We start from the raw sequence: 25,704 nt of genomic DNA, 5'->3' as shown, positions 1-25,704 counted from the left end.
TGATTGCATACACAGATGAACTAAAAACACTAGCACTGCAAACACTCAGAACAAAGAGAGCAGCAGTGCCTGGACTTTGCAGTCTCCCTCTTTGAGTCCCCCTTGAGAGACAGGCAGAACCTCCCACCCACACAGCACCCACCTCTCTATTCCACACACAATAATTCAGTATTTCAGTCTATGATTGTCATGTGAGTGTACGTGGGTGATTCTGCAACTACGGAGCTTCTATGTCCTCAGGGTCAATGTTTTTATTCTTTATATGTTAATGACGTGATGTAAATGACATTTGTTTATAGCTGTTTTAGAAAAATGACAAAAATATATGCATTCCTGAATAGTACGATCGCAGCCATTATCAGATATTATTTCTAGACAAATCAAACACAATTATAATACTGGTAAAAATGGTGTTTCAATAAAAATAAAAATTCTGAAAGCTTGTAGGGCCAAAGTGCCCGAAGTTGCAGAATTGAAGGTTGGTTTTCACAGCTGTTGCACAAGGTGTTCATTGTTGGAAATGGTAAGGTATCCCTTTACGGTATTCGTTAGTTCAACATGATTCATTATTGTGTCCTAGGACCTACAATAAATGCATATATTCAACCACAAGGGTGTACTAATGAGCTATGCGAGATAGAAAAAAGGTATCATAAGAGAACTACTGAAAGTAATATTATTTCAGTGTAGATAAGGGAACGACAGGTCAAATTAAAAACATGCCAGCCAGACAAGCCAGTGTATGAACCAAACGCATTTGCATATGAATGAAGTGGAAATTAGCTGACTTTGTGATCTGTAAGGTAAGTAACAATAATGTGTCAAACAGATCACACATTTTCTCTATTTCCGAAACGTAGCAAAGTTTAAGACATGGATGTCATGTTCTTGAAATGTTAACAAGGTACCCAAAAACACTTGGAAGTAATGTTTTCGTCATATTAGCTCAACAAAACTCGTTTAAAACAGCGAAAGTGTCGCGGTAATGATCTCCAAAATTCGATGCATTAGGTTGATATAGCAACGAAAGCTAATAGTTGATCGAACCCCATTGTGATTTGGAGAGACACTTTTTGCCATGACACCCCCATTGATTTGGTTAGTCACTCTTACGCGAACATATTTTCACTTATGCTCTCCAAAACGCCAGGGCCGGCGCTGTTTGGAGGTGTGGGAATGCAGACCTGCGAGCAACTGCGGTCCCTCATGATGAGCTCGTTTTTTTTGTGGCCCTCACCACGGTCAAAATTGCTCATCTCTGACATAAAGGATAGATTAATTGGATTAGTTGGCATATCGTTTGAATCACACCGGGATGCACCACCATGAGAAATTGCATGTTTGTGCACTACCAGTATCCTTCCTCATTCTATTATAAATATCCCACTCTATTTTGCATTAAACAATGAAAATATACTATTATATTTTCTGAAATATACTTAGTGTAAGTAGCTATATTTTTAAAGTACAATAATCGATCCCATTGTGCGTAAAAAACCGGACATGAGGAAGGGTCTTCTTTTTTATATCAGGATATTCAAACTCGGGTCATTGCACTTTGCGGCTATTATAAAACAGTAGTTTGCAAAATATAGTTGATGGAATGAGCCGTCATCTGAAGTTTCTACATGGGTACTGCCGGCACAACACTGCCTCTGGGGGTTTCCCAAGCAGTGATGTAAGGGGATTTCCACCCAACCGAACAGCCAGTCAAATCCATCCAACAAGGGCGGAACTAAACGCACACTCGAACAGGGCGCTTGTGAGGCGACTCATTTTAGCCATAACATATGCACTAGCTCATCGCATGCAGGAGATGTAGAATTTGTATGCTTTTTAACAACGAAAGGCCAATTGAACCATATCGAAGTACGAGAGCGAAGAGAGGACAATATTTGATTGCAGTAGCCTACCATGGCCACGAAATGATCGGCCAGGGGAAATAGGGCGGAATTGTGTTTGTCTGTTTTTTTTAAATTTTATACTCAAACAAGGTTTTCAGCTCCAGGACAAACGTCGTAACGTGCCATGAGAAACATGAGTGTTCAAAACTGCACTGCAAGTAAGTGTCTTTTCTTTTAAATAAACGGAATCTGAGGTATGCATCAACGGTGTCCCAAGTCATTCACATTCGCACGAACAGTAGTATAATTTTCATAAATAATTTATCTACTTGTAGTGTAAACGCATTGTCACGGGTCTGTGTCAAAAAGTGGACAGACTGCAGGGGCCTAGACAAGAGATCCTATAGTGTAAACGGCACACACGGCCTTGCTATTCAAACTGCACACACTCCCATGCTATTCAAACGGCACACACTGCCCATGCTATTCATTTGACAATTTGTGTTGTCATTCTGTCTTCCCCAGCGTGACTGACAGTTGAGTAGAAGGGTCAACACCCACTTCAGAGACGTTAGTCTTAGACACTAGTCTTAGGCTACATGTTAAACCTATACTATTACATTGCAATACATATACTTACCTGTTATACTTACACTATTACAATCACTGTCATACATGTATATAGTCTTGCCTGTCACAAAGTAATCATTAATGAGTTAACTCACTTTTTTTTCCCCGCTTTATACAACAGCAAATGACTTGGGTGAGTAAGCTATTTGTTATTAATGTATAGTTACTTTTTTTTAAATGGCTAGTAGTCATATAGTCTACGTACGTGCCTCCTAGGCCTGTGCATCATGCTCATGGTTTGATGTAGCTGGTACTGTACACATCACACTCAGATGGCCAACCCACCAGCTCAATGTTTGCAGGCCCCCCATCAGCATGTTTGCAGTCTCCCAATCCCACTCCCTCTACTCTTTTTAGACATCATTCAGGAGGTGATCTCTGCAGACCGAGAGTTTCCCTGTCAGGCCCAGTCTCGTTTCTGCCTCCCCAGACCTCCTCATCCCCCTGTAGACTCTGACACCCAGGCCCAGAACCACAGGGCCATGCCCAGGCAGATCCTCTCCTCGACGCCCCCAGTACTGGTGCCAAGAGGCACGACCTCCAGGGTGAGTACCAGGCCTTTCGGGATCTAATACAAAAATATATTCAATAAATGATACAGTTCTACAAGGGAGATAGTCTTTGTTAGGCCATTGATTCATAGAGTTCAAAAGAAAAATGGAGGGGTTGACTTTTTGGTATTTGACATTTCATTTAGGTTCCCCATTAGCTGTCGAAAAAGCAGCAGCTACTCTTCCTGGGGTCCACAGATGGCCTACACACCAGCTCAAAACTTGTAGTTGTTGTGTGGTGGTTAGTTAGTGATTTGATTGGTTTCTGCAGCCACTCAGGTACTCTTTGTGGTCGCATCAGTTCACACTGTCAGGGCTTGGTATCTCAGTTTGTTGTAATAGCTGGGAGATAAAGTCAAGAAAACAGCTAAGGTCTAGTCTTATCTGGGACGTGTGCTATCGCTTCCTCGTGGGCTAGTTGTGGGAACCAAGGCAGACAGACACACCTCAGGGATAAGTGAAACTCAACTACTCACAGTTTCCATGGATAAGCGTGGTGACTCAATTCACTGGTGCTTTGACATCTAAGGCGGCCTTGATTACCTTGTTGTCATGCCTTGGGTTGCTGTTCTCCAATAGTCTGGAACTCACAGTGAGACAATTGTGGTCTGTGTACGTCTGTGAGTCAAAGCGGTGCCTTGAGAGAGACTGTGAGCTGAGTTGACACACCCCCGTCTGCATGTTGTGGCATCTCGTGGGGGAGGTGGCAGAAAAAGGAGAGAGAGTGTCATCTGATTCCTACTTTCGTTTTGAGTTCCCTTCCTTCCGGGACCCAAACCTTTCAGGGTGGAAGTTCACATTCGGAGGCTTTTCTGCTTTTCTAATTGGTCGATCTGCTGTAGATTATGTCAACTTCCTGTTTCCTGAACATGCACCTCCCGGCTCGATCCTAGTTGCTTTTGTGTAGAGGCTCTTTGGCATGCCAACACTATTACTCTTACACACTCGCACACATACTCCGCCTGTAGACGCTACTTTGCGGTGGAGCACAATGATCTCACATGCACCACTTTTTGCTCATACTAGCTCAACTTCTGGCGGTTTGTTTAGACAGACTTGAGTTGTAGGGCAGCTTGTAATTACAAAGGGAGAAGGCGATCCCTTAAGTCGGTCAGCTTTTTTTCTTTGTTCCGGTTTGTTTTTGGGGAGTAGTTTTTCCTGTTGCTGGTCTCTAGGGATTCTTCAAACGGGCTGTTAATTAGAAGGTATGTGGTTGAACTTGGAGAGTGAAGGGCAAAGTATGTGTGAGAGAGATTGTGTCTGTCTGTAATGACCACAGGCCGTTTAAATAAAAAAAAATGTATATAAGTATACCATTTTGACGTGTAAGAGAACCTAGGAGAAATGGGCAGACGGACAGAGCTAGAGAGATGGAGGCATGAAGGATGAAGAACAGTCATGCATCTCAGCAGCCTGAGAGGGTGGAAGGGAGACGGAAGTATAGAGGGGTTAACCAAAAACGGAAGGGGTGCTCTCTAGTTTAACGGTTGAAAGGGGGGCATGGCAACAGAATGTGTCAAATGAGGACATAGAAAGTGGTGTACCGAGAGGGAATATGTAGATAACCTGCATTGTTATTGTTTATCTTTGAAAACGCTCTCACCATTTCACTCTCAGTACCGTCATGATGATGTTTTGGATGCAAAGTTAACTGTTTGTTGTCTGCTGTGTTCTTTACATGGATTTTTAAACATGGCCACTGACCTTAAACGATGTCTCTCCGCAGCCGCCCTGCTTCTTCCCTCAGCCCCAGCACCCCTCTAGCACCAGAGATATGGCAGCACCTCACCCCACTCGTGGGGTCTCTCACTCGGGCTCAAACCGACGAGGACGGGGGTCCTCTGGTTCAGGGACTTCCAGGGGGCCAGCGGGTCCCTCTCGACAGGCCCAGACAGACACAGATCTGCTGGAGCAGATCCTGGAGAGGCCCACCCTGGCTGTGGTGGAGCAGCCCAAAGAGAGAGGCATGAGATTCCGTTATGAGTGTGAGGGCCGCTCGGCCGGGAGCATCCTAGGGGCCTCCAGTGGAGACTCCACCAAGACCCTGCCTGCTATAGAGGTACCCAATAGATCCATATTGTAGTTTGTATTTATTTGAAGTTGATTGGAAACACTTTCATTTAAAACAACTTAGCGAAGTCACAGTTAATGCCCTTACTCTTGTGATAAGGGACATCTTTCATCGTGACCATTTAACGTCTCATTAATATAGAACCTAGTCCTTATATTTGTTTACTGCAAATTGTGTTCCCAATGTCATCCCTAACTTGCACTGGATTTGTATGTTTGTGTGGGAAGTGGAAGGAGGTTAACGGAATGTACCATCTATCCCAGAATAAAAGTCTTTCTCCCCTTGTTGGTTTGGCTGCCCTCAACATGTAGAGCCTTGCTAGTGTAAGGAGCAGGGGCAGAGGGGAAGGGGGAGGAATTACATGTAACTGAAATAGAAAGTACCCCACAAATCCACATCTTTGTGTGGTTCAAACTAAGGGGATTACCACCCCCCCTTTAAACACTGTTGATTCGCACCCACATACTACAATTCAGACCGCATCCCTCTAAGATTAACACTACCAGACAAGTGTGAAGTTTGACAGTTGAAAGGGAGAGTTTTGGTTAATCACTGCACATTTATTCAGTTTTAATCATGCTCTCACTTGCGTTGGAGGAAGAAAGACATTTTGATTGATGCATATCTCTCTCCCCCCTCTTTCTTTGTCCCTCTCCCCCGCTTTCTCTCCCCATTTCTTTCTCGTCTTCACACTCTTTCCCCTCTCCTCCCTCTTTCCCCTCTCCTCCCTCTTTCAGCTCCAGGGTCCCATTCAGAACATAAAAAAAGTGATGGTCACTGTTTCCCTGGTGACCAAAGACTACCCGTACCGCCCACACCCCCACTGCCTTGTGGGTAAAGACTGTGCTGACGGTACCGGAATCTGTGTCATCTGCTTAAACCCTCACAGCAACCGACGTCACAGGTGCCCCTCTCTTTCTCTCCTCTATTCTTCAAGTGCATTTTCTCCCTTTGTCCACCAGAGGCCCATATCCTATTTCTTTCTCGTTCATTCTTCACCTCTTTGGGAGTGCTTTGCCAGGAAAGTGCACTAGGTTAGTGTAAACTAGGTTAGTGTAAACATGTCTGTTTTTAATGGTTTGTAACCGACCATGTTTTGTGTGCATCATGCAGTTTCGCTAACCTGGGCATCCAGTGTGTCAGGCGGAAGGAGCTGGATGCCTCACTCGAGAAGAGACGGAATCAGAAGATCGACCCCTTTAAAAGTGAGTTAGAGCCCTGACACGCGCACACAAAGCACATCGCAAGCGCACACAGAACTTACCCAATTACATAAACCCAATATCATTGTACAAGAAAGTTGTATTTTCATTAGCCGTAGGGTAATATCATCTCCTCTGTCCTCCCAGCGGGCCACTCTAAAAGCATTGAGGACATGGACATGAATGTGGTGCGGCTGTGTTTCCAGTGTGAGCTGGAGTGGGAGGATGGAAATAAGGACTTCCTGAACCCCATAGTGTCCAACCCCGTCTATGACAAGAGTAAGATCACCCCCCCCCCCCCCCCCCCTGCCAAACGTCCTCCTGACACGGACACCTGCGCATGACTGCTTTTACAATAGTCTTCAAACGTGATACGAACCAGTACCGTCACACCACAGCTATGTAAATGTACTTCCTTCCTGAACCATCTAGCAGGTGCTCAGTGTGTGTGTGTGTGTGTGTGTGTGTGTTTACAGAGGCGACCACCACATCTGAGTTGAAGATCAACCGTCTGAACATTGTTAAAGGGCCATGCACCGGCAAGACTGAGATCTACATGCTCTGCGACAAAGTCCAGAAAGGTGAGATCGAGCCAGACTCCCAAGTTGTAACATAGAAACACTGTGTTGAGCGCGCTGATATCTAGCAAATTAAAGGGTGAAGGCAAAATCCTGTTTTTAAACAACTCGATGGAAGTGGCACATGATGTGTAATGACACCTCTCTGGAAATACACTGTTGAAGTCATACAGCCTGCAGGACTATACAAGCTGATTGGTGTGTGTGTGTGTGTTTCCCGCTCAGATGACATAGAGATCATCTTCAAGAGGGGGTCTTGGGAGGCCAAGGCGGAGTTTGCCCAGACGGACGTCCACCGGCAGATCGCTATCGTGTTCAAGACCCCGTCCTACCAGGAACAGGACGTGGGGGAGGAAGTGGAAGTAAATGTCCTCCTGCGTCGTCTCTCGGACCACATGGACAGTGACCCCGTCACGTTTACCTACCAGCCCGACAACACAGGTTGATACAACTTATGAGTGTTATTTATATATATATATATGAGATATCATAGTGCTGTGTTATAACATGTTATGTATTGTGCAATAATATAACATTATAGAGACGAGCTATTCAAACAGAGGGATGAAATATCTTTTTTTCTGTTTTGATGCCGTGTTCAGATCCATATGAAGTGAAGCGGAAGAGGAAGATAAAGTCGGACATCGGCTTCACAGAGAGGTCCTGTGTGGCAGGTGAGGATTGGCCTCGGGCTCTTTCTCTTTCCAGCTTAAAGTTCTGCACCTATTGCAGGACAGAAAGTAAAAAAAGAAAATGAAAGCGAGAACAATAACAGCTGCTTACACAGGACCCTCTCCGAAACAAATGACTGTACATCTGAGTGTCAATAAGGTGTTCTTATATTCAGTGCATTCGGGAAGTATTCAGAGCCCTTGACTTTTTCCACATTTTGTTACATTACAGCCTTCAATTGTTATTGTTTTTCTCATCAATTTACACACAATACCCCATAATGACAAAGCGAAAAACAGGTTTTTAGAAAGTTTAGCAAATGTATTACAAATAAAAAACAGAAATACCTAATTCACTTACATAAGTATTGAGACCCTTTGCTAATAGACTCTAAAATGAGCTCAGGTGCACCCTGTTTCCATTGATCATCTTTGAGATGATTCTACAACTTGAGTCTACCTGTGGTAAATTCAATTGATTGGACATGCTTTGGAAAAGCACACACCTGTCTATATAAGGTCCCACAGTTGACAGTGCATGTCAGAGTAAAAACCAAGCCATACGGTCGAAGGAATTGTCCATAGAGCTCCGAGACACGATCTGGGTGAAGGGTACCAAAAATGCAGCATTGAAAGTCCCCAAGAACAAAATGGCCTCCATCATTCGTAAATGGAAGAAATATGCAAATATCAAGACTCTTCCTGGAGCTGGCCACACGGCCACTGAGCAATCGGGGGAGAAGGGCCTTGGTCAGGGAGGTGACTAAGAAACCGATGGTCACTCTGACGGAGCGCCAGAGTTCCTCTGTGGAGATGGGAGAACCTTCCAGAAGGACAGCCATCTCTGCAGCACTCCACCAATCAGGCCTGGTAGAGTGGCCAGATGGAAGCCACTCCTCAGTAAAAGGCACATGACAGCCTGCTTGGAGTTTGCCAAAAGCCACCTAAAGGACTCTCAGACCATGAGAAACAAGATTCTCTGGTCTGGTGAAACCAAGATCGAACCCTTTGGCCTGAATGCCAAGTGTCACATCTGGAGGAAACCTGGCACCATCCTTGAAGCATGGTGGTGGCAGCATCATGCTGTGGGGATGTTTTTCAGTGGCAGAGACTGGGAGACTATTCAGGATCGAGGGAAAGATGAGCGGAGCAAAGTATAGAGAGATCCTTGATGAAAACCTGCTCCCAAGTGCTCAGGACCTCAGACTGGGGCGAAGGTTCACCTTCCAACAGGACAACAACTCTAAGCACAGAGCCAAATAAAATTTGATTTGAAGACACACAGGAGTGGCTTTGGGACAATTCTCTGAATGTCCTTGAGGGGCCCAGCCAGAGCCTGGACTTGAGCCCGATCATATATCTCCGGAGAGACCTGATAATAGCTGTGCAGCGACGCTCCCCATCCAACCTGACAGAGCTTGAGAGGATCTGCAGAGAACAATGGGAGAAACTCAGCGAAAACAGGTGTGCCAAGCTTGTAGCGTCATACCCAAAAAGACTCAAGGATGTAATCGCTGCCAAAGGTGCTTTAACAAAGTACTGAGTAAAGGGTCTGAATGCTTATGTAATTTTTCATTATTTTATACATTTGCAAAAGATTCTAAAAACCTGTTTTTGCTTTGACATTATGGGGTATTGTCTGGAGATTGATGAGGAAAAAATATAATTGCATCCATTTTAGAATAGGACTGTAAACGTAACAGAATGTGGAAAAAGTCAAGTGGTCTGAATACTTTCCGAATACACTGTAAGTCCTTTCTATCGTCCACAGTTCAAAATGTGGCTGCAGCAGGAGCCTCCACCTCTCAGCCATTCGAGCCGTTCACCTTCCCCCCAGCAGAGAGCCAGCTGGTCCCAGAAGAGTTGCATCCTCCTGCCCAGTCTGGGGCCTCCACCATGGGGGAGATCCACTACAATGACCTCCAGGAGGACAACTTCTTCAATGAGGACATGAGCCCAGATGACATCAGTATGCTCTCTCGAATTCTGTTCAGTGACCCTGCCCTCCTTGGCTTTGGCCAGGAGCTCAACTCCAACTTCACCCCAGGCGTCATGGACATGAACTTTAACTTCAACCAGGGTGGGTCTGGGCAGGACTTGGGCTACTATAACGACCTGCAGTTCAACCAGCTGGTCAACGAGAATCAGGCCTCCCCGATGGACCTCCTCCCAATGTTACTCCGCGGCTCCGCCCCTCAGGACCAGGGCCAGTGTGATAACGAGGGGTGTGATTTGGTCCAGGTAAAGACAGAGGGGGACCTATGAGGACAAAACGTAACCCCTTAAGACTGAATGTGGCGCGAATGTAGCCCCTGAACGTTAAGGGGCTTTTGTTGTGTTGCTCCTCAAACCAGAAGTGTAGGGTGTGTAAAGTCCTAACTCTGCCCTGTGACAGTCATCTCACCCAAATAAAGTACAGTATGAGAGTTTGAACACACACAGGTAATAGCAGTAGCGGAAGCACCTTGTACCTTAACGTTGTGGTTACCCCTTGCCCCCAAAGGCCTCGCTGGATGAGGCTATAATCCAGACCCCTGCCCCCCCCCCCCCCCCCCCCCCCTTCCCACACACGACCACTACCAGACCCTAAAAGGATACGTTTCAAAATGTCTGCCCGGACCCAAGTCTCTGAGTGTACTGTGCTGCCTTCACCATGCTGCTAACGTTAGCCTAAGGCTAATAGCTGTGATCAGCACAGCACTCACGGAAGACATGTAGCTTTAGCTCCTCCGGGGGACCAGAGTGATACTGGTGGAGGCGAGTTGCCCTTCCACTAGGCTAACCATGGGTGTTAAGAACGATTCCTACCTACCCATTGTCATTACTACCTGTGGTGACCAAATACAAAACGGACACACAAACTCAACCCTTGTCTGCCATGTCAGTTTTCCTTGTCAGGCTCCGTCCTTACTGTGTATATATTGTGACTGAGGCAGACTACCACCAGGACCTGCAGGAGATCCCTGATTTTGAGGGTTCAACTGAAGGAAAGCACAACAAAAGGGCTCGATTCAATCCGTATCGCGGATGTTCAGCGCTATAGCGCGATTGAAATTTCAAGGTCATTTCCAATTGAGCCGACACATGCACCATTTACCAGGAATGCAGTCTCTGCGAATGCGGCATACTTTGCCGATACATTTTCATCGCACTGTAGCAAGGATCTTCAGCACTACACATTGAATCGAGCCCTAAGCATTTAATTGTTGGCGCAAGACAACCTGAAAACTAACCCTCTGTGGAGAAATTGTTAAATAAAAAGGGACCAACCACAAATGCTGTTTTATTTTTCACTTTCCATATGTGATATATTCTTTGTTGTATCGTCAAAAGTTCCTTTCTTTTAACTGGTATCTGTAGTTTTTGAATGTTGACATTAGTTTGAACCTCTGGCTCACCTGTTGACTCTGTTCATTGTAATAACCAATCTGCATGTACAGTAGAAACGACCATAGTTCAATGCGCTGTCCATCTGTTCCTAGTTTAAAACATGTTCAGATTATGTTCTGTGTATGTTCAGATTCACAGCTTCATTGTACACTGTATGCCAGACTCCACCCTTCACACTGTAGTGTTTTGATTTTTGTCATTTAGTATTTCAAAAAATAAAATGATTCCAAGTCTTCATCTTAAACTCTGGTCACATCAAGTGGGTTTTGTTGTTGGCCATATAGGCTATTTAATATTAATTACATGATAGCTTTATTCATTTTGTAAAAACCTAACTGGCCAATGACAAAGGAGAGAGAAAAAGAGAGAGGGACTGAATGAAAGACAGAGGGAAAGAGGCAAAGGCTGTGGGAGAACGGTGAGCCAGACGAGTGTCTGTCCTCCTGGGTTCGTCTTTGTGTTCAGGCACTGCCGCTTTTAATGCCATCCTATTTTTAGCTGCCACAGCTTTTGTTGCCGGGCCATAGTCCAGCCCACTCACATTCCTAAAAGCCTCACTCACAATTTACTCCAAAAACTACGTGACTTCCCCTAACCTCACCAACACAACACAGTCTTGTACATGGGCCCTGACTTGACAATAAGTGTACAACACATAAATATATGGTTTGTGTTGTATGTAACTGGTGTTTTATCTCATGTCTTTTGTTAGCCCATCAGTTTCTGGGGAAGAGCTCTGTGGCGCTTCACTTTGTCCTCCAATGCCATTGGATATGGCTTTTTGCCTGATGAGATTACACCACCTGTGAGTCACTGCATCAACGATGACTCATTCTCCCATACACCTTCTGTGTAGTGCTGCTGAAACTTTATTTGGATGTATTTATTAAAACATAATAGTTTAATCCCTTTGTGTTCAGAGTTTTTGCTGAGTCAGAGGAGCATTATGGGAAGTTATAAGGCCACTGTAAAATCCCACGCAGGGTAGCAGTTCAAGTACAAACAATAACAATTTTTTCATGTGTTCTTACAGGAGAAGTTTAGGGGTTTGATCTGTTTTTTTAATGCCTACTGAACGCAACCCAGTGAAAGGCTACTGTATGGCAGCAAATGTTTCACTAGAGAGGCACAAATCACACCACCCTGTTATCTGCTAAACGGCACAAACCTGAATGGATCTCTCTTCACAGGTCCATGGTGAACGATATGACGACATACATTCGTTTAATACGCTCAATAAGGCCCAGTCTGAGCAGGTGTATCTCACACTGTGCTTTTCACTGTTCACCAACACTGGAAATAGCGTTGCATAAAGCCACAGGGAAACTCCACGCTGGGCTCGCAACCAAAAGTTGAATTACCGTATGTACACAGATAGTTACACACTGATGAGTATTACTCGAGGTAAATCTATACACATTTCCTACTTTACTATATAGTGCATTTCATTCTTGACTAAAGTATACACACTCAATAAATTGTTTTATTTCTATGGGCCTACTGTATATGCCCACGAGTTTTGGTCTGAATTCACTTTAAAACTAGCTCAGCAGCTTCAGAAGAATTTGCATACTTGCCCAGAAATAAACTTTGGGATTTTGAAACACGGAAAATTCCCATGAATTCATGCAGAAGAGCTTTTTCCTAATATACGGATTAGTCATAGGAAAGCAGACGCGAGTGTTCACACAAGTAGGCCTACATACCATTGCACTGAGCTAAGAGTCATACCTCCTCATTCCAGAGAAAACCTTTTTATAGTAGAGGTGAAAGCTAAAAGGTTAACATTACACTCCCAAACACTTGAGTCTGACTGAGGAAGTTGAAATGTCCTGTGTGGCCATACAACAATCCTCCACCTCCTCAAACCATCGATATATCTTACTGACACGTTACTGACTTTACGTTCTGACTTTACGCTCATTTGAACGCAAATGAGAATGTGTGACCTAACAAAGTCAACGTCTAACCTCTCCTCTCGCCACCTTCTCTGGTGCTAAAAACAACCTGTGTGTGTGAGACATATTGAATCTCTGTGACATATTCGGAAAGTATTCAGACCCCTTGACTTTTTCCACATTTTGTTACGTTACAGCCTTATTCTAAAATTGATTACATCGTTTTTCTCCCCTCATCAATCTACACACAATACCTCATAATGACAAAGCAAAAACAGGTTTATTTAAAATGGAGGGGAAAAATGAAATATCACATTTACACAGCTATTCAGACCCTTCACTCAGTAGCCTACTTTGTTGAAGCAAGCAAAGCTCAAGGACATTCAGAGACTTGTCCCGAAGCCACTCCTGCGTTGTCATGTCTGTGTGCTTAGGGTCGTTGTCTTGTTGGAAGGTGAACCTTCACCCCAGTCTGAGGTGCTGAGGGCTCAGGAGCAGGTTTTCATCAAGGAACTCTCTGTACTTTTCTCTGTTCATCTGTGCCTTGATCCTGACTAGTCTCCCAGTCCCTGCCGCTGAAAAACATCCTCCCCAGCACGATTCTGCGACCACCATGCTTTACAGTAGGGATGGTGCGAGGTTTCCTCCAGACGTGAAGCTTGGCATTCAGGCCAAAGAATTCAAACTTGGTTTCATCAAACCAGAGAATCTTGTTTCTCATGGTCTTAACGACCATCGGGTTCTTGGTCACCTCCGTGACCAAGGACCTTCTCCCCTGATTGCTCAGTTTAGCCAGGCGGCCAGCTCTAGGAAGAGTCTTGGTGGTTCCAAACTTCTTCCATTTAAGAATGATGGAGACCACTGTGTTCTTGTGGACCTTCAAGGCTGCAGACATTTTTTGGTACCCTTCCCCAGATCTGTGCCTCAACACAATCCTGTCTCGGAGCTCTACGGACAATTCCTTCGGCTTGGCTTTTGCTCTGACATGGACTGTCAACTGTGGAACCTTCTATAGACAGGTGTGTGCCTTTCCAAATCATGTCCAATCAATTGAATTTACCACAGGTGGACTCCAATCAAGTTGTAGAAACATCTCAAGGATGATGAATGGAAACAGGATGTACCTGAGCTCATTTTCAAGTGTCATAGCAAAGCGTCTGAATACTTATGTAAAAAATATTTTTATTTTATTTTTATAAATTTGCAAAACAAAATCGGTTTTTGCTTTGTCATTATGGAGTATTGTGTGTAGATTGCTGAAGATTTGTTTTTATTTAATCAATTATAAATCAAGGCTGTAAGGTAAAAAAAAATGGGGAAAAGTCAAGGGGTCTGAATACTTTCCGAAGGCACTTTAGAATGAATTAAAACTAGATTGTCCTAAATGTGGAATGATTAAATCATTTCAATCATGATAAAGGATAAAACTTAATTACCACATAACAGAAATACAGGAGAGAAGTTGGTTATATAAGGATGAACCAGGCTGAGGCCTGGTAGTGGTACAGTATGACTAGGCAGTTTTCCTAGCACTCCATTTAAGCAGACTCGCTACTGCTTCCTAGTGGTTCCCTAAGGATATTTATGGGAAAAATACATTGACACCTTTCTTTTTTCTCAATGACATTCAATTCAGCATTGAAAAAAAGCGCAAGTTTGTTCCACCTGAGTGAGTCTGACCACAAGTCAGAGACCCCTATGATGACACAACGAATGCATTTGATGGATCTTTTTTGTCTTCTAATGCCTCTTAAGGGGAAAGTAATCCAAAAATTTTATAAGATTACGTTACTGAGTTCAGGTAATCAAAAAGTAACGGATTACAATTTTGGACAGGTAACTGGAACAGATTATATTTACAAAGTAACCTACCCAGCCCTGGTTTGGGAGCATTGAATGTTGATGGCCCTATACACAGTGGGACTCAGCTGTAATTTATCATGGGCGACATTAACACAAGCAGTCACAAAGCCTGCATCTACACAGGCAGCCCAATTCTGATCTTTTGCCCAGTTATTTGCCAAATAACTGATCTGATTGATCAAAAGACCAATTAGTGGAAAAAAATATCAGAATTGGGCTGCTTGTCTAAATGCAGCCTAAGGTGAAAATATGTACTAGTGTGATGTGTACTTTGTGTGCAGAGGATGTTGTGGTTTAGAGATGGCCTTCATAGCTGTTTCTCTGGGGGATTCAAGGGAATCCTGGCCTTGTAGGCTGACTGGCTGATCTTAGTGTGGAAACAATTAGCAAACAAGATGCAATCTGAATTTAGCTGATAGTGTTGTCACCTCCTGAACCACAATGGTTACAATAGGGCAGTGGTTCCCAAACTTTTTATAGTCCCCGTAGCCCTTCAAACATTCAACCTCCAGCTGCGTGTACCCCCTCTAGCACCAGGTTCAGCGCACTCTCAAATATTGTTTTTTGCCATCATTGTAAGCCTGCCACACACACAATATACGATACATTTATTAAACATAAGAATGAGTGTGAGTTGTCGTCACAACCTGGCATGTGGGAAGTGACATAGAGCTCTTATAGGACCAGGGCACAAATAATAATATAATAATCAATCATTTTGCTCTTTATTTAGCCAGCTTACATATGAAACCTTATTTGTTCATCGAAAATTGTGAATAACTCACCACAGGTTAATGAGAAGGGTATGCTTGAAAGGATGCAAATAACTCTGCAATGTTGGGTTGTATTGGAGAGACTCCGTCTTAAATCATTTTCCAAACACAGTCTGTGCCTGTATTTAGTTTTCAAGGTAGTGAGGGCCGAGAATCCACTCTCACATTGGTATGTGGTTGCAAAGGGCATCAGTGTCTTAACAGTGAGATTTGCCAAGGCAGGATAGTCTGTGTGCAGCCCAATCCAGAAATGTGGCAGTGGCTTCTGATTAAATTAAATTTTCACAGAACCACTTGTTGCAATTCAATGAGGCTCACTTGTTCAGATATCGGTAAGTGGACTGAAGGCAGGGCATGAAAGGGATAACGAATCCAGTTGTTTGTGTCATCCGTTTCAGGAAAGTACCTCCGTAATTGCACACCCAACACACCCAGGTGCTTCGCTATATCATATTTTACATTATCCATAAGCTTGAGTTCATTTGCACACAAAAAATCATACAATGATGGAAAGATGTGTGTTGTCCTTGTTAATGCAGACAGAGAGGGGCTCCAACTTCTTAATCATAGCCTCAATTTTGTCCAGCACATTGAATATAGTGGCGGAGAGTCCCTGTGATCCTAGATTCAGATCATTCAGGTAGGCCAGTCGTGTGAGAAACTAGTCATCATGCAAGCGATCAGACAAGTGAAAATGATGGTCAGTAAAAAAAAATGTGTCAGTACTTTGCCCCTTGATAACCAGCGCACTTCTGTAGGTTGTAAAAAGCGTTACATGGTCGCTGCCCATATCATTGCATAGCACAGAAAATACACGAGAGGTCAGGGGCCTTGCTTTAACAAAGTTAACCATTTTCACTGTAGTGTCCAAAACGTCTTTCAAGCTGTCAGGCATTCCCTTGGCAGCAAGAGCCTCTCGGTGGATGCTGCAGTGTACCCAAGTGGTGTCGGGGGCAACTGCTTGCACGCGCGTTACCACTCCACTATGTCTCCCTGTCATGGCTTTTGCGCCATCAGTACAGATACCAACATGAGCAGCAGCTACCTTAGGCTACATACGGACCGTTAGTGGAATTCCCGCGAGAGAGTAACGGTTAATGCGATTGGATGTTAACTATTTAACGAGGCTACCTGTATTTGATATTGTATTGTTATTTCGCTGAACACTATACGGTTTCATTTTATTTTTGGCAGTGAAACGAGGCTACCCAGGCGAGAAAAAAAACTCACCCAAATGTATAGCCCTGTTAGAAAATATATATGGACTGTTTTTCTTAATGTGAATCACATGATTATTTGGTGTACCCCCAAAGGCATTGCGCGTATCCCTGGGGGAATATATATACCCCAGTTTGGGAATACCTGCAAAAGGGGAAAGTGTGAATACAAAACATTAGGAACACCTTCCTAATATTGAGTTGCCCCCTCCCCATAGCGATGCTGGCCCATGTTCACTCCATTGCTTCCCACAGGTGTGTTAAGTTGGCTGGATGTCCTTTGGGTGGTGGACATTTCTTGACACACAAAGGAAACTATTGAATGTGAAAAACCCAGCCGTGTTGCAGTTCTTGACTCAAACCAGTGCGCGTGGCACCTATTACCAAAGGCACTTTAATCTTTTGTCTTGCTCATTCACCCTGTGAATGACACACACACACACACACACAATCCATATCTCAATTGTTTCAAGGCTTAAAAATCCTTCTTTAACCTGTCTCCTCCTCTTCATCTACACTGACTGAAGTAGATTTAACAAGTGACATCAATAAGGGATCATAGTTTTCACCTGGATTCACCTGGTCATGTCATGGAAAGAGCAGGTGTCCTTAATGTTTTGTATACTCAGTGTATGTCATCTCCTGATGACTGTTTGATTTCAATCCAGAAAAGGTTCACCAAGTAAATAAACCTCGCCCGCCGACCCACTTGTCAGTCAATGAGAAAATATAAATACATACCCATACAATCATGAGGGAATGGAACAAAGCAATTACCACATCTGGTCAAATTCAAAGTCGTTGAGAAGCTAAGTCTCAAGTCACAATGATCAGATCATGTCATAGGTCCATATTCAAATCTATAGTATACTACACTGTCATTCCATTCACTATCTTTACAATGAAATGAAATAATTTAAGGCCCTGATCACACAGCAAATGAGGCATCTTCCCTGACCGATGATCCACGCATGGTATATTTCACTGTTTAATGCTTAGTTTGCATACTGTGCAATCCTCATCGAAGACTCTGCCTGCGTAATGGCATAAAGACAGGTTTTGTTTTAAAAGGTATGGGCCTTTTAGATTTAGAGTGAGGGTAATTCCAGCCTTTGGCATACAACATCGCCTATCCTTATAAGTTGAGGATGAACCTTTAGACAGGTAATTGTTGAGAAGTCCTACTCCGTTGCTAGGTTACAACACCCACGGGAGTCCCCCAACTAACAGGGTTTCCCCGCCTAAACACACACTATTTGGTAATGGAAACAGTTACAGCACACTGAAGGGGTCGAAAGCGAAAGCACACAATAACAAAAAACACAGTGTTTACTGAAGAGCCAAGCAACTTCTTTTTCAATAATATAGTTGTGTACCATATAAGGGAATTTCATAGACACGGGTGTATGTGGTCTTCATTACATTTAAGTGAGTTAAGGAGTGTGTGGATGAACTCCATCTTGCCTTATAGTCCTTGTAATCTTCCAAGAAGCACAAACAGAGAGTGGGACATTTACACAGCTGCGTTATATTCAAAATGTAAATGAGAAAACTAAGCTTATTTGTTTAAGATTCAATTATTCTAGGCTATTGCCTGTTGTGTTGAGACTAATACCATGATGACGACCTGGGGCCTCATTTATCAACGCCGTGTACATTTCGTCCAAAATTCTGGCGTAAGGTGGAGATTCTAGCTTTGCCTGTGGAACCAATTATTATTGGAATTTATCAAACTGTCACATGGAACATACAGTGCCTTCAGAAAGTATTCATATCCCTTGACTTACTCCACATTTTGTTGTGTTACAGCCAGAATTCAAAATTGATTCAATCTTTTTAAAATTTTATATCACCCATCTGCAAACAATACCCCATAACGATGAAGTTACTTATTTATTTTTCTTCAATTTATTTAAAATGAAATACAGAAATATCAAATGTACATAAATATTCACAACCCTCTGTTAAGACACTCCAAATTGAGCTCAGGTGCATTCCTATGATCATCCTTGAGATGTCATTACAACTTGACTGGAGTCCACCTGTGGCCAATTCAATTGTTTGTACGTGATTTAGAAAGAAACACACCTTTCTATATAAGGTCCCACAGTTGATAGGGGTGCATGTCAGAGCAGAAACTACACCATGAAATCCAAGGAACTTATCCATAGATCTCCGACATTTCTTGATTATTGAAAGTAACCAAGAGCATAGTGGTCTCCGTCATTGGGAAAAATATGGAACTACCCAGACTCTGCCTAGAGCTGGCCGTCCGACCAAAGTGAGCAACCCGGGCAAGAAGGACCTTGATCTGGGAGGAGACAGAACTACATAGTTCCTTGGCTGAGATGGGAAAACCTGCCAGAAGGACAACAGTTTCTACAGTACACTAATCTGGGGTTTATGGGAGAGTGGCCAGATCAAAAGAAACCACTCCTGAGAAAAGACACATGACAACATACCTGGAGTTTGCAAAAAGGCACATGAAAGACAGAACATAAGAACATAACATTTTTGTCTCATCAAACCATATTATTTGGCCTGAATGCAAAGCGCTATGTCTGGAGAAAACCAGGCTCAGCTAATCACTCATCTAACACCATCCCTACAGTGAAGCATGGTGGTGGCAACATCATGCTATGGGGATGCTTTTCAGCAGCAGGGACTAAGAGACTGGTAAGGATAGAGGGAACAATGAACGGGGCCAAATACAAGCAAATCCTTGGTAATTGTCCTGTTGGAATGTAAATCGTTGCCCCCAGTCTATGGTCATTTTCACACTGAAGTAGGTTCTACTTCAGTGTGAAAATGACCATAGACTGGGGGCGACGATTTACATTCCAACAGGACAATTACCACAAGCATACAGCCAAAGCAAAGCTGGAATGGCTTCAGAACAAGAATGTGACAGTCCTTGAGTGGCCCGGCCAAAGCCCAGACTTGAATCCCATTGAAAATCTGTAGAAAGACTTGAACATTTCTGCTCACCTCCGCTCCCCATCTACTTTAACAGCGCTTGAGAAAATATAGAAGAATGGGAGCGGACATACCCAAGACGACTCAAAGGTGCTTCTACAAAGTTTTGACTCCGGTTTGAATACTTATGACATTTTCTGGGATCTTTAATTTCAGCTCATGAAACATGGGACCAACACTTTACATGTTTATATTTTTGTTCAGTATATATGTGTGTGCTCGTGAACCAGCATTACAACCATGTCTGGAAAACGTCATTCACCTTTTATGGTAACAAAAACACCCTCATTTGCTGTATGATTGAGATTTTGGAGCTGGTCCCTGACGGTCTCTAAAAGAAAGCGCAATGGCCAATCTTAGCACATTTCTGGAAAGGTGTGGGCAGAAGGGTAATGTTCTGAAGTTACTTTTTAAACCAAATGCATGCCGCCTACAGCGAGTGCCAAATACTGTCCGCATATTCTGCAATATTGAAACAATTTAAAAGTGCTGCAGCCCACACTTCTATGCAAAATATAATGTACAAAAATATAAACGCAACATACAACAATTAACGATTTTACTGAGTTACAGGTCATAAGAAAATCTGTAAATTTAAATGTATTATGCCCTAATCAATGGATTTCACATGACTGGGCATAGGCCCACCCACTTGGGAACCAGGTCCACTGGGGAGCCCAGCCAATCAGAATTCGTTTTTCCACACAAAAGGGCTTTATTAGACAGAAATACTTGGTTTTGGTGGCTGGTCTCAAGACGATCCTGCAGGTGAAGAAGGCAGATGTGGAGGTCCTGGGCTGGCGTGGTTACACTTGGTCTGCAGTTGTGAGGATGGTTGAGCATACTGCCAAATTCTTTCAAATGAAATTGGAGGCGGCTTATGATAGAGAAATTAACATTAAATTCTCTGGCAACAGCTCTGGTGGACATTCCTGCAGTCAGAATGCCAATTGTGCGCTCCCTCAATGTGACACATCTGTACATTTTAGAGTGGCCTTTTGTCCCCAGCACAAGGTGCACCTGTGTAATGATCATACTGTTTAATAATCTTCTTGATATGTCTGGTGGATGGATTATCTTGGCAAAGGAGAAATGCTCACTAACAGGGATGTAAATAAATGTGTGCACAAATAAGCTTCTTTGGGCGTATGGAACATTTCTAGGATCTTTTATTTTGAACTCATAAAACATAGGACCAACACTTTACACGTTGCATTATATTTAGTTCAGTATATGAATTATTAGTTTATCAACACATGATTGTGTTTCTATCTCCTGCCCTGGTATAGGCTATGATGTTGCGCTCCTATCGCACAGCAACACCATCAAATATATTAAACAGGGCTATTGGTCTATTTACTTCAGAGCATGCTTGGCTATTGAATGAACGATGGATAAATGGTAGCCTAATATTTGGGTCGTTCTACCAATTCAGTGTCTTTTGAGAAGTGTGACTTGGTTAAAAACAAACTTGATTTGAGCTCATTTTAACATCGTCTTAAAGAGTATATGTTCAACTTGTGGTTATATATAAAAAAATAACTATAGTAAGTGCCAAATAAAGTGACAGGGTTGATGATTTCTTCTTAAAATCAGCCATAAATTCCCTTGTGGCAGGGGGAATGGAAGCTTGTGTGCAACAGGGAGTGGCAAGCTTCACAAAAATGTTGGATGCTCAACCCATTCAGTTTTCCAGCACAAAATGGCCAAAAAGAGTAGAACCAACTCACCTGCTTTTACACTATGATTTGACTATTAGATATTTATTTTGGAAAAAATACTTTAAAAAGGAATTGTTTCATCATATAATTTTTTTTTTTTTTAAGTGTTCAGTTAACGCTTGACCTTAAAATGAGGGAGAGACGTAAGAGTCACTGAATGATAATCTTCAGAAATTAATGTCAAAGAAACAAAATAAGTAACGCTTTACAAAGATGGGAGACATTTCGGGATTGACATGTCAAAATGCTGAATTTTGTCACTTTAGCAAGCCTTTTCATATAAAAATTGGATTTATTGACTTCTCCATGTGGTCTTAACTAAAATGGGCATTCATTTTATAAATTTTAATATTGGTGTAAAATTTTCCACTTAAAATATCACAGGGCACTGTTTTCATGGAATAACCTATTTGTTGTGTAGCAGGAATAAACCAGTCATGACAGAAATGGAGAGACATGTCCTGCAAATGATGATGATTTGGGCCTAAGCTATATAATAATAGCAAAATAAATATGAGGATTCATGCTGCTATCTGATTTTATTTATCAATTTTATCATTAGGCCTACATTAAATGTTTTTAGTAGCCTACCATTACTATAATACCCATGCATCAAACACCCCCAAAAGAACAACATTTGCTTGCAATACAATTGTTCAACCACCAGAAGTTGTGCATACGCATGGGGAAATGGGATACCTAGCCAGTTGCACAACTGAATGTATTCAAATTATTTTTTCGCATATGGTCTGAGCTGTATATGCGATATGCACACTTTCCCATAAACTTTCCCATAAACTTCAAAATTGAGAAATACCAACCTTTGTGGAAAAACGGGCACACGCAAGGTTTAGAGTATTGTTTTGTGTGCACGCACTTTTGATAAATGAGGCCCGTGGCTGTCTTCTATCGTTCTTAAAATGAAACTGAAAAAGTGGTAATCACTCCCATCTAGAGGATAAACATGAGTATGACAGTCTAGATTAGGAATCAAGAGCCCAGTACCGTACAACTAACCACAACAATAACTAAGAATCAGCCAATAAAAACAGATTAAAAATGAATATTTTATTCCTTAGACAAATGATATAGCACTGAATGGGTAATATTTACAAGGTAACAACCCAGATGAATCAGCCCAAATCAGCTGCTGAAAAATAGAACCTGAATAAATAAGTGTCTTTCAATGGGACCAAGTGACCACCAAGTGTCCCCAAGTGTCACCATCAACAGGAAGTGACCTCAGCGCTTCTCGAAAAAAATGGCCCTTACTTTTTCCTCCATCAGCTGTGGTTCAGAGAGCTTCTGGATGGCCAGCTCCTTCCCCCGGGTTCTCCACACAGCTCTTGAACAAAGGCTCCGGCTCATGGGAAACAAAACAATAGAGTCCCGTTAGAGATATTATAGGCACGAGCAGATACAATATAAAAATCTGTCAATATCACCTGTGCATTTTTTACCCTGGCAGGGTGATTACTGTGGGACACCATATGTCCCATGTGACTGAAACGATGCATTTACCTTGTGCTCCAGTTGTCTCTGTTCCTCCACGGCCTCATCCACACTCAGGCCAACCCACCTCCTCTGCGGGGATCTCAAACTGCTGCTGGGGGCAATGGAAGAGGGGCGGAGGACAGAATGCGAGGGAGAGAGATGAGGGAGACCTCATTACGGCATCTATAAACTTTGTGCAGCACTTTCACTGACTTTATGAACGGTTGTTGCGTCATCTCCTATAGCAACTTGGTGAAAGCTCAAGAAAAAAGTGTGTTGGAATTTCAAACCGTCATGGTCCAAAACATAACGCACCGACCTTGTGCTTGGTGTAGATCCTCTCCTTCTTGACAGGGTCCTCTGGGTCGAGCTGGGTGTCTTTAAAGGACAGCCTCAGGAGCATGGCCCGCCTCAGGTCCTCCTTTGGTGTCTGGAGGAGAATCAAGCAAGTCATTGGATGATGAAACCCACGCTGTGCCATCTTCTCAAAACACGGCACGTTGGACAATTGACATGTATCCACACACTATAGCTAAAGATGGCAACATGCAGACTCCTCTCTCTCACCCTCAGGATGTAATAGTCAAAGCCGTAGGCGGCATCAATGAGGTCTAGGGTGCGAGCCGTGACGGTGATGGTGAGCTAGTGGTTGAGGATCTCACTGTACAGCTCTCTGGTGAACAGCTGTGGCTTCCAGACTCTTTCCAGCCTGGTGGAGAGCTGAAGAGATAGACAATGTTAGGATACATGCTCAGATATAGAATAAAGTGTGTCTGTGAATACAGGGAACACAACAAACGCTCATGATATTCATTAATGCCCTTCATAGTACTCACTTTGTCATTGTTTGCATATCTGAAGCCTGATATCCATCCTTCACCTCCCCATAGGCCATCCTGGGACTCAGGGGGTAGTAAATGGGGAAGTCTTGGACCCGCTCCTTGTGCCCTGTTTTGGGGTTGGCCCTGTATTTGACTCCCAGGGCCTTCCAGTGGACCAGGGTGGCCTGCGTGGTCTCCTCCAGAGAGCAGAGGTAGTGTTTGGGGAGGAAGGCATAGATCCCCTGCTTCAGTTTAAGGGCTTCCCAGATCTTTGAGGGGTACTTGTGGAGAGGCATGGTCACTGGGTTGGTATTGACGCATGCCTAGCTGGGAAAACAAAAATATAATTGGACCAAGAGTAGTCTTATTTTCAATTCCTTTACTTATTTGTTAAATTAAATATCGTTACATTTAATTGTGCTTTTGTTAAACTCATTGTTAGACAACAGCAAGGTAAAGAGAAATAGCTATTTAAATATGAATATGAAAGAGTCGGTGAAGCGCACTAACGCTAGTTGCTCGCTGTTGTCCTCCAGACCGCCCAGCAGCAACAATGCCGCACGTTCGGTTTCACTAAACTAGCTACAGTAGCTGGATAGGACAGCTATGAGGCTATTTATAATATAATTTCTAATTTGTTGCCAAATACTAGTCTCTACTCAGTTCAAACGGCAACTTACCTTTGAATTGGATAAACGACCAACTACACCATCAGATGCCGTTTATATCTCTCCACGTTACAAAAACAGGGACATGCAACATTTCCGCCTACTCCAACAAGGACATTGCTTGTTTAAGAAAAAAGACAGCGAAGCGATGATTGGTTTATCGGGTTTGGCAGTCATTATGTGCTTCCGGTCTTGTTCGTTTGAAGGATGCATATAATTTGCGCCGCGCTGCACCAGATTTTTTTTTACTGTTTTGAGTGACGCAATAATCATTTTGTAAAACACTGTAATCCAGAGCAATTTATAGTAGCAATTAGCCTTAAATGCCCTGTTCAAGGACATATTGACAGATATTTCACCTTGAAGCACTGGGGCTTCGGCAACTGACACAACGCTCTAACCGCTAAACTACCTCTCATCATCAATACCGAAATAAATGTAGCAGACAGCGTGACTCTGTTGAAATACAACTAACTATAAAATAAGATATATATCTTTAGGAACAGATTCAGATTGTTGTTTTTTTGCTGTGCAGTATATCAATCAGCGAATGTGTTTATTTAAGCATTGTAGGTGATCAAAGTCCATGTATTTTGAGCGTTAATAAATTACGCCCGAAAGGTGGAATTGAACCACTCTGCCGCTAAGCAGCTACAGGTTTGAAGCCTGCACCCCGGACCACCGAGGCTCATCCGGGCATTTGAATGAGAGTTCGCAGTGCCTATATATACCTGATGGTGTACATAAGTGTTTCAGTGTCGGTGACAAAATGTTGTGGTAAAATCAGCCGTACTATTTAGTATAAGGAATGTACGTTTTCCTACAATGACAATCTGAAGCATTTTAGTGATGGTATAATGAAAGAAACACAGAAATTTTGTTAAATGGAGGGCTTTCGAAAGGGTGCAAAATTGCTAAGATTTGATTGGCTGGTTGACAACAAAAGGGGTGGAGTTTTTATAGTGTGTATGCAGGGTATATCCACGGTCAACGTGGGGGGAATGTGTGCACTCACTGCTTAAAATGTGGTAGGATCCTACAACACCGCACAATAAAATGCAGTAAGACCTGTCAATGTGAAGATGTCATTGTCAGGTCCCGGCCCATCCACAATTTGTGACTCTATATTTACCTCCAGGAACACAATTGCGTTTGTTTTGCTGGGTAGTATACATATATCAGCGAATTCGTAAGAACATCATTGGTGATCAAAGTCCATTACATTTGAATGTTGATAAATTACACCCGAAAGGTGGAATTGAACCACTCTGCCGCTAAGCAGCTACAGGTTTGAAGCCTGCACCCCGGACCACCGAGGCTCATCAGAAGCTTGATA

At 43.0% G+C, this 25,704-nt stretch overlaps 1 protein-coding gene and 1 pseudogene across 3 annotated transcripts; one reads left to right on the top strand and one right to left on the bottom strand.

The window, feature by feature from the left end:
• The first annotated feature begins 1,612 nt into the window (after positions 1-1,612).
• LOC109908890 (transcription factor RelB-like) lies at positions 1,613-11,181 on the top strand. 3 transcript variants are annotated; one of them, XM_020507653.2, is made up of 11 exons: positions 1,615-2,062; positions 2,596-2,607; positions 2,832-3,019; positions 4,752-5,084; positions 5,834-6,000; positions 6,210-6,301; positions 6,446-6,577; positions 6,775-6,879; positions 7,102-7,317; positions 7,479-7,550; positions 9,319-11,181. In XM_020507653.2, the coding sequence occupies exons 1-11, from the start codon at positions 2,029-2,031 to the stop codon at positions 9,810-9,812; spliced, it is 1,845 nt and encodes a 614-aa protein (XP_020363242.1). In that variant the 5' UTR covers positions 1,615-2,028; the 3' UTR covers positions 9,813-11,181. The 3 variants fall into 3 exon arrangements, with proteins under 3 accessions (XP_020363243.1, XP_020363242.1, XP_020363245.1); XM_020507654.2 differs by lacking the exon at positions 2,596-2,607 and having other exon boundaries at positions 1,613-2,062; XM_020507656.2 differs by lacking the exons at positions 1,615-2,062; positions 2,596-2,607; positions 2,832-3,019 and adding an exon at positions 3,899-4,230.
• Positions 11,182-21,909: 10,728 nt separating this feature from the next.
• LOC109909559 (39S ribosomal protein L28, mitochondrial-like) lies at positions 21,910-24,573 on the bottom strand (annotated as a pseudogene).
• Between the last annotated feature and the right edge of the window lie 1,131 nt (positions 24,574-25,704).

This window comes from Oncorhynchus kisutch, linkage group LG18 (assembly GCF_002021735.2).
Source record: "Oncorhynchus kisutch isolate 150728-3 linkage group LG18, Okis_V2, whole genome shotgun sequence".
In the NCBI taxonomy this organism is placed as follows: domain Eukaryota; kingdom Metazoa; phylum Chordata; class Actinopteri; order Salmoniformes; family Salmonidae; genus Oncorhynchus; species Oncorhynchus kisutch.
The sequence above is the reverse complement of the archived record's forward strand: the minus strand, read 5'-3'. Positions and strand labels throughout refer to the sequence as shown.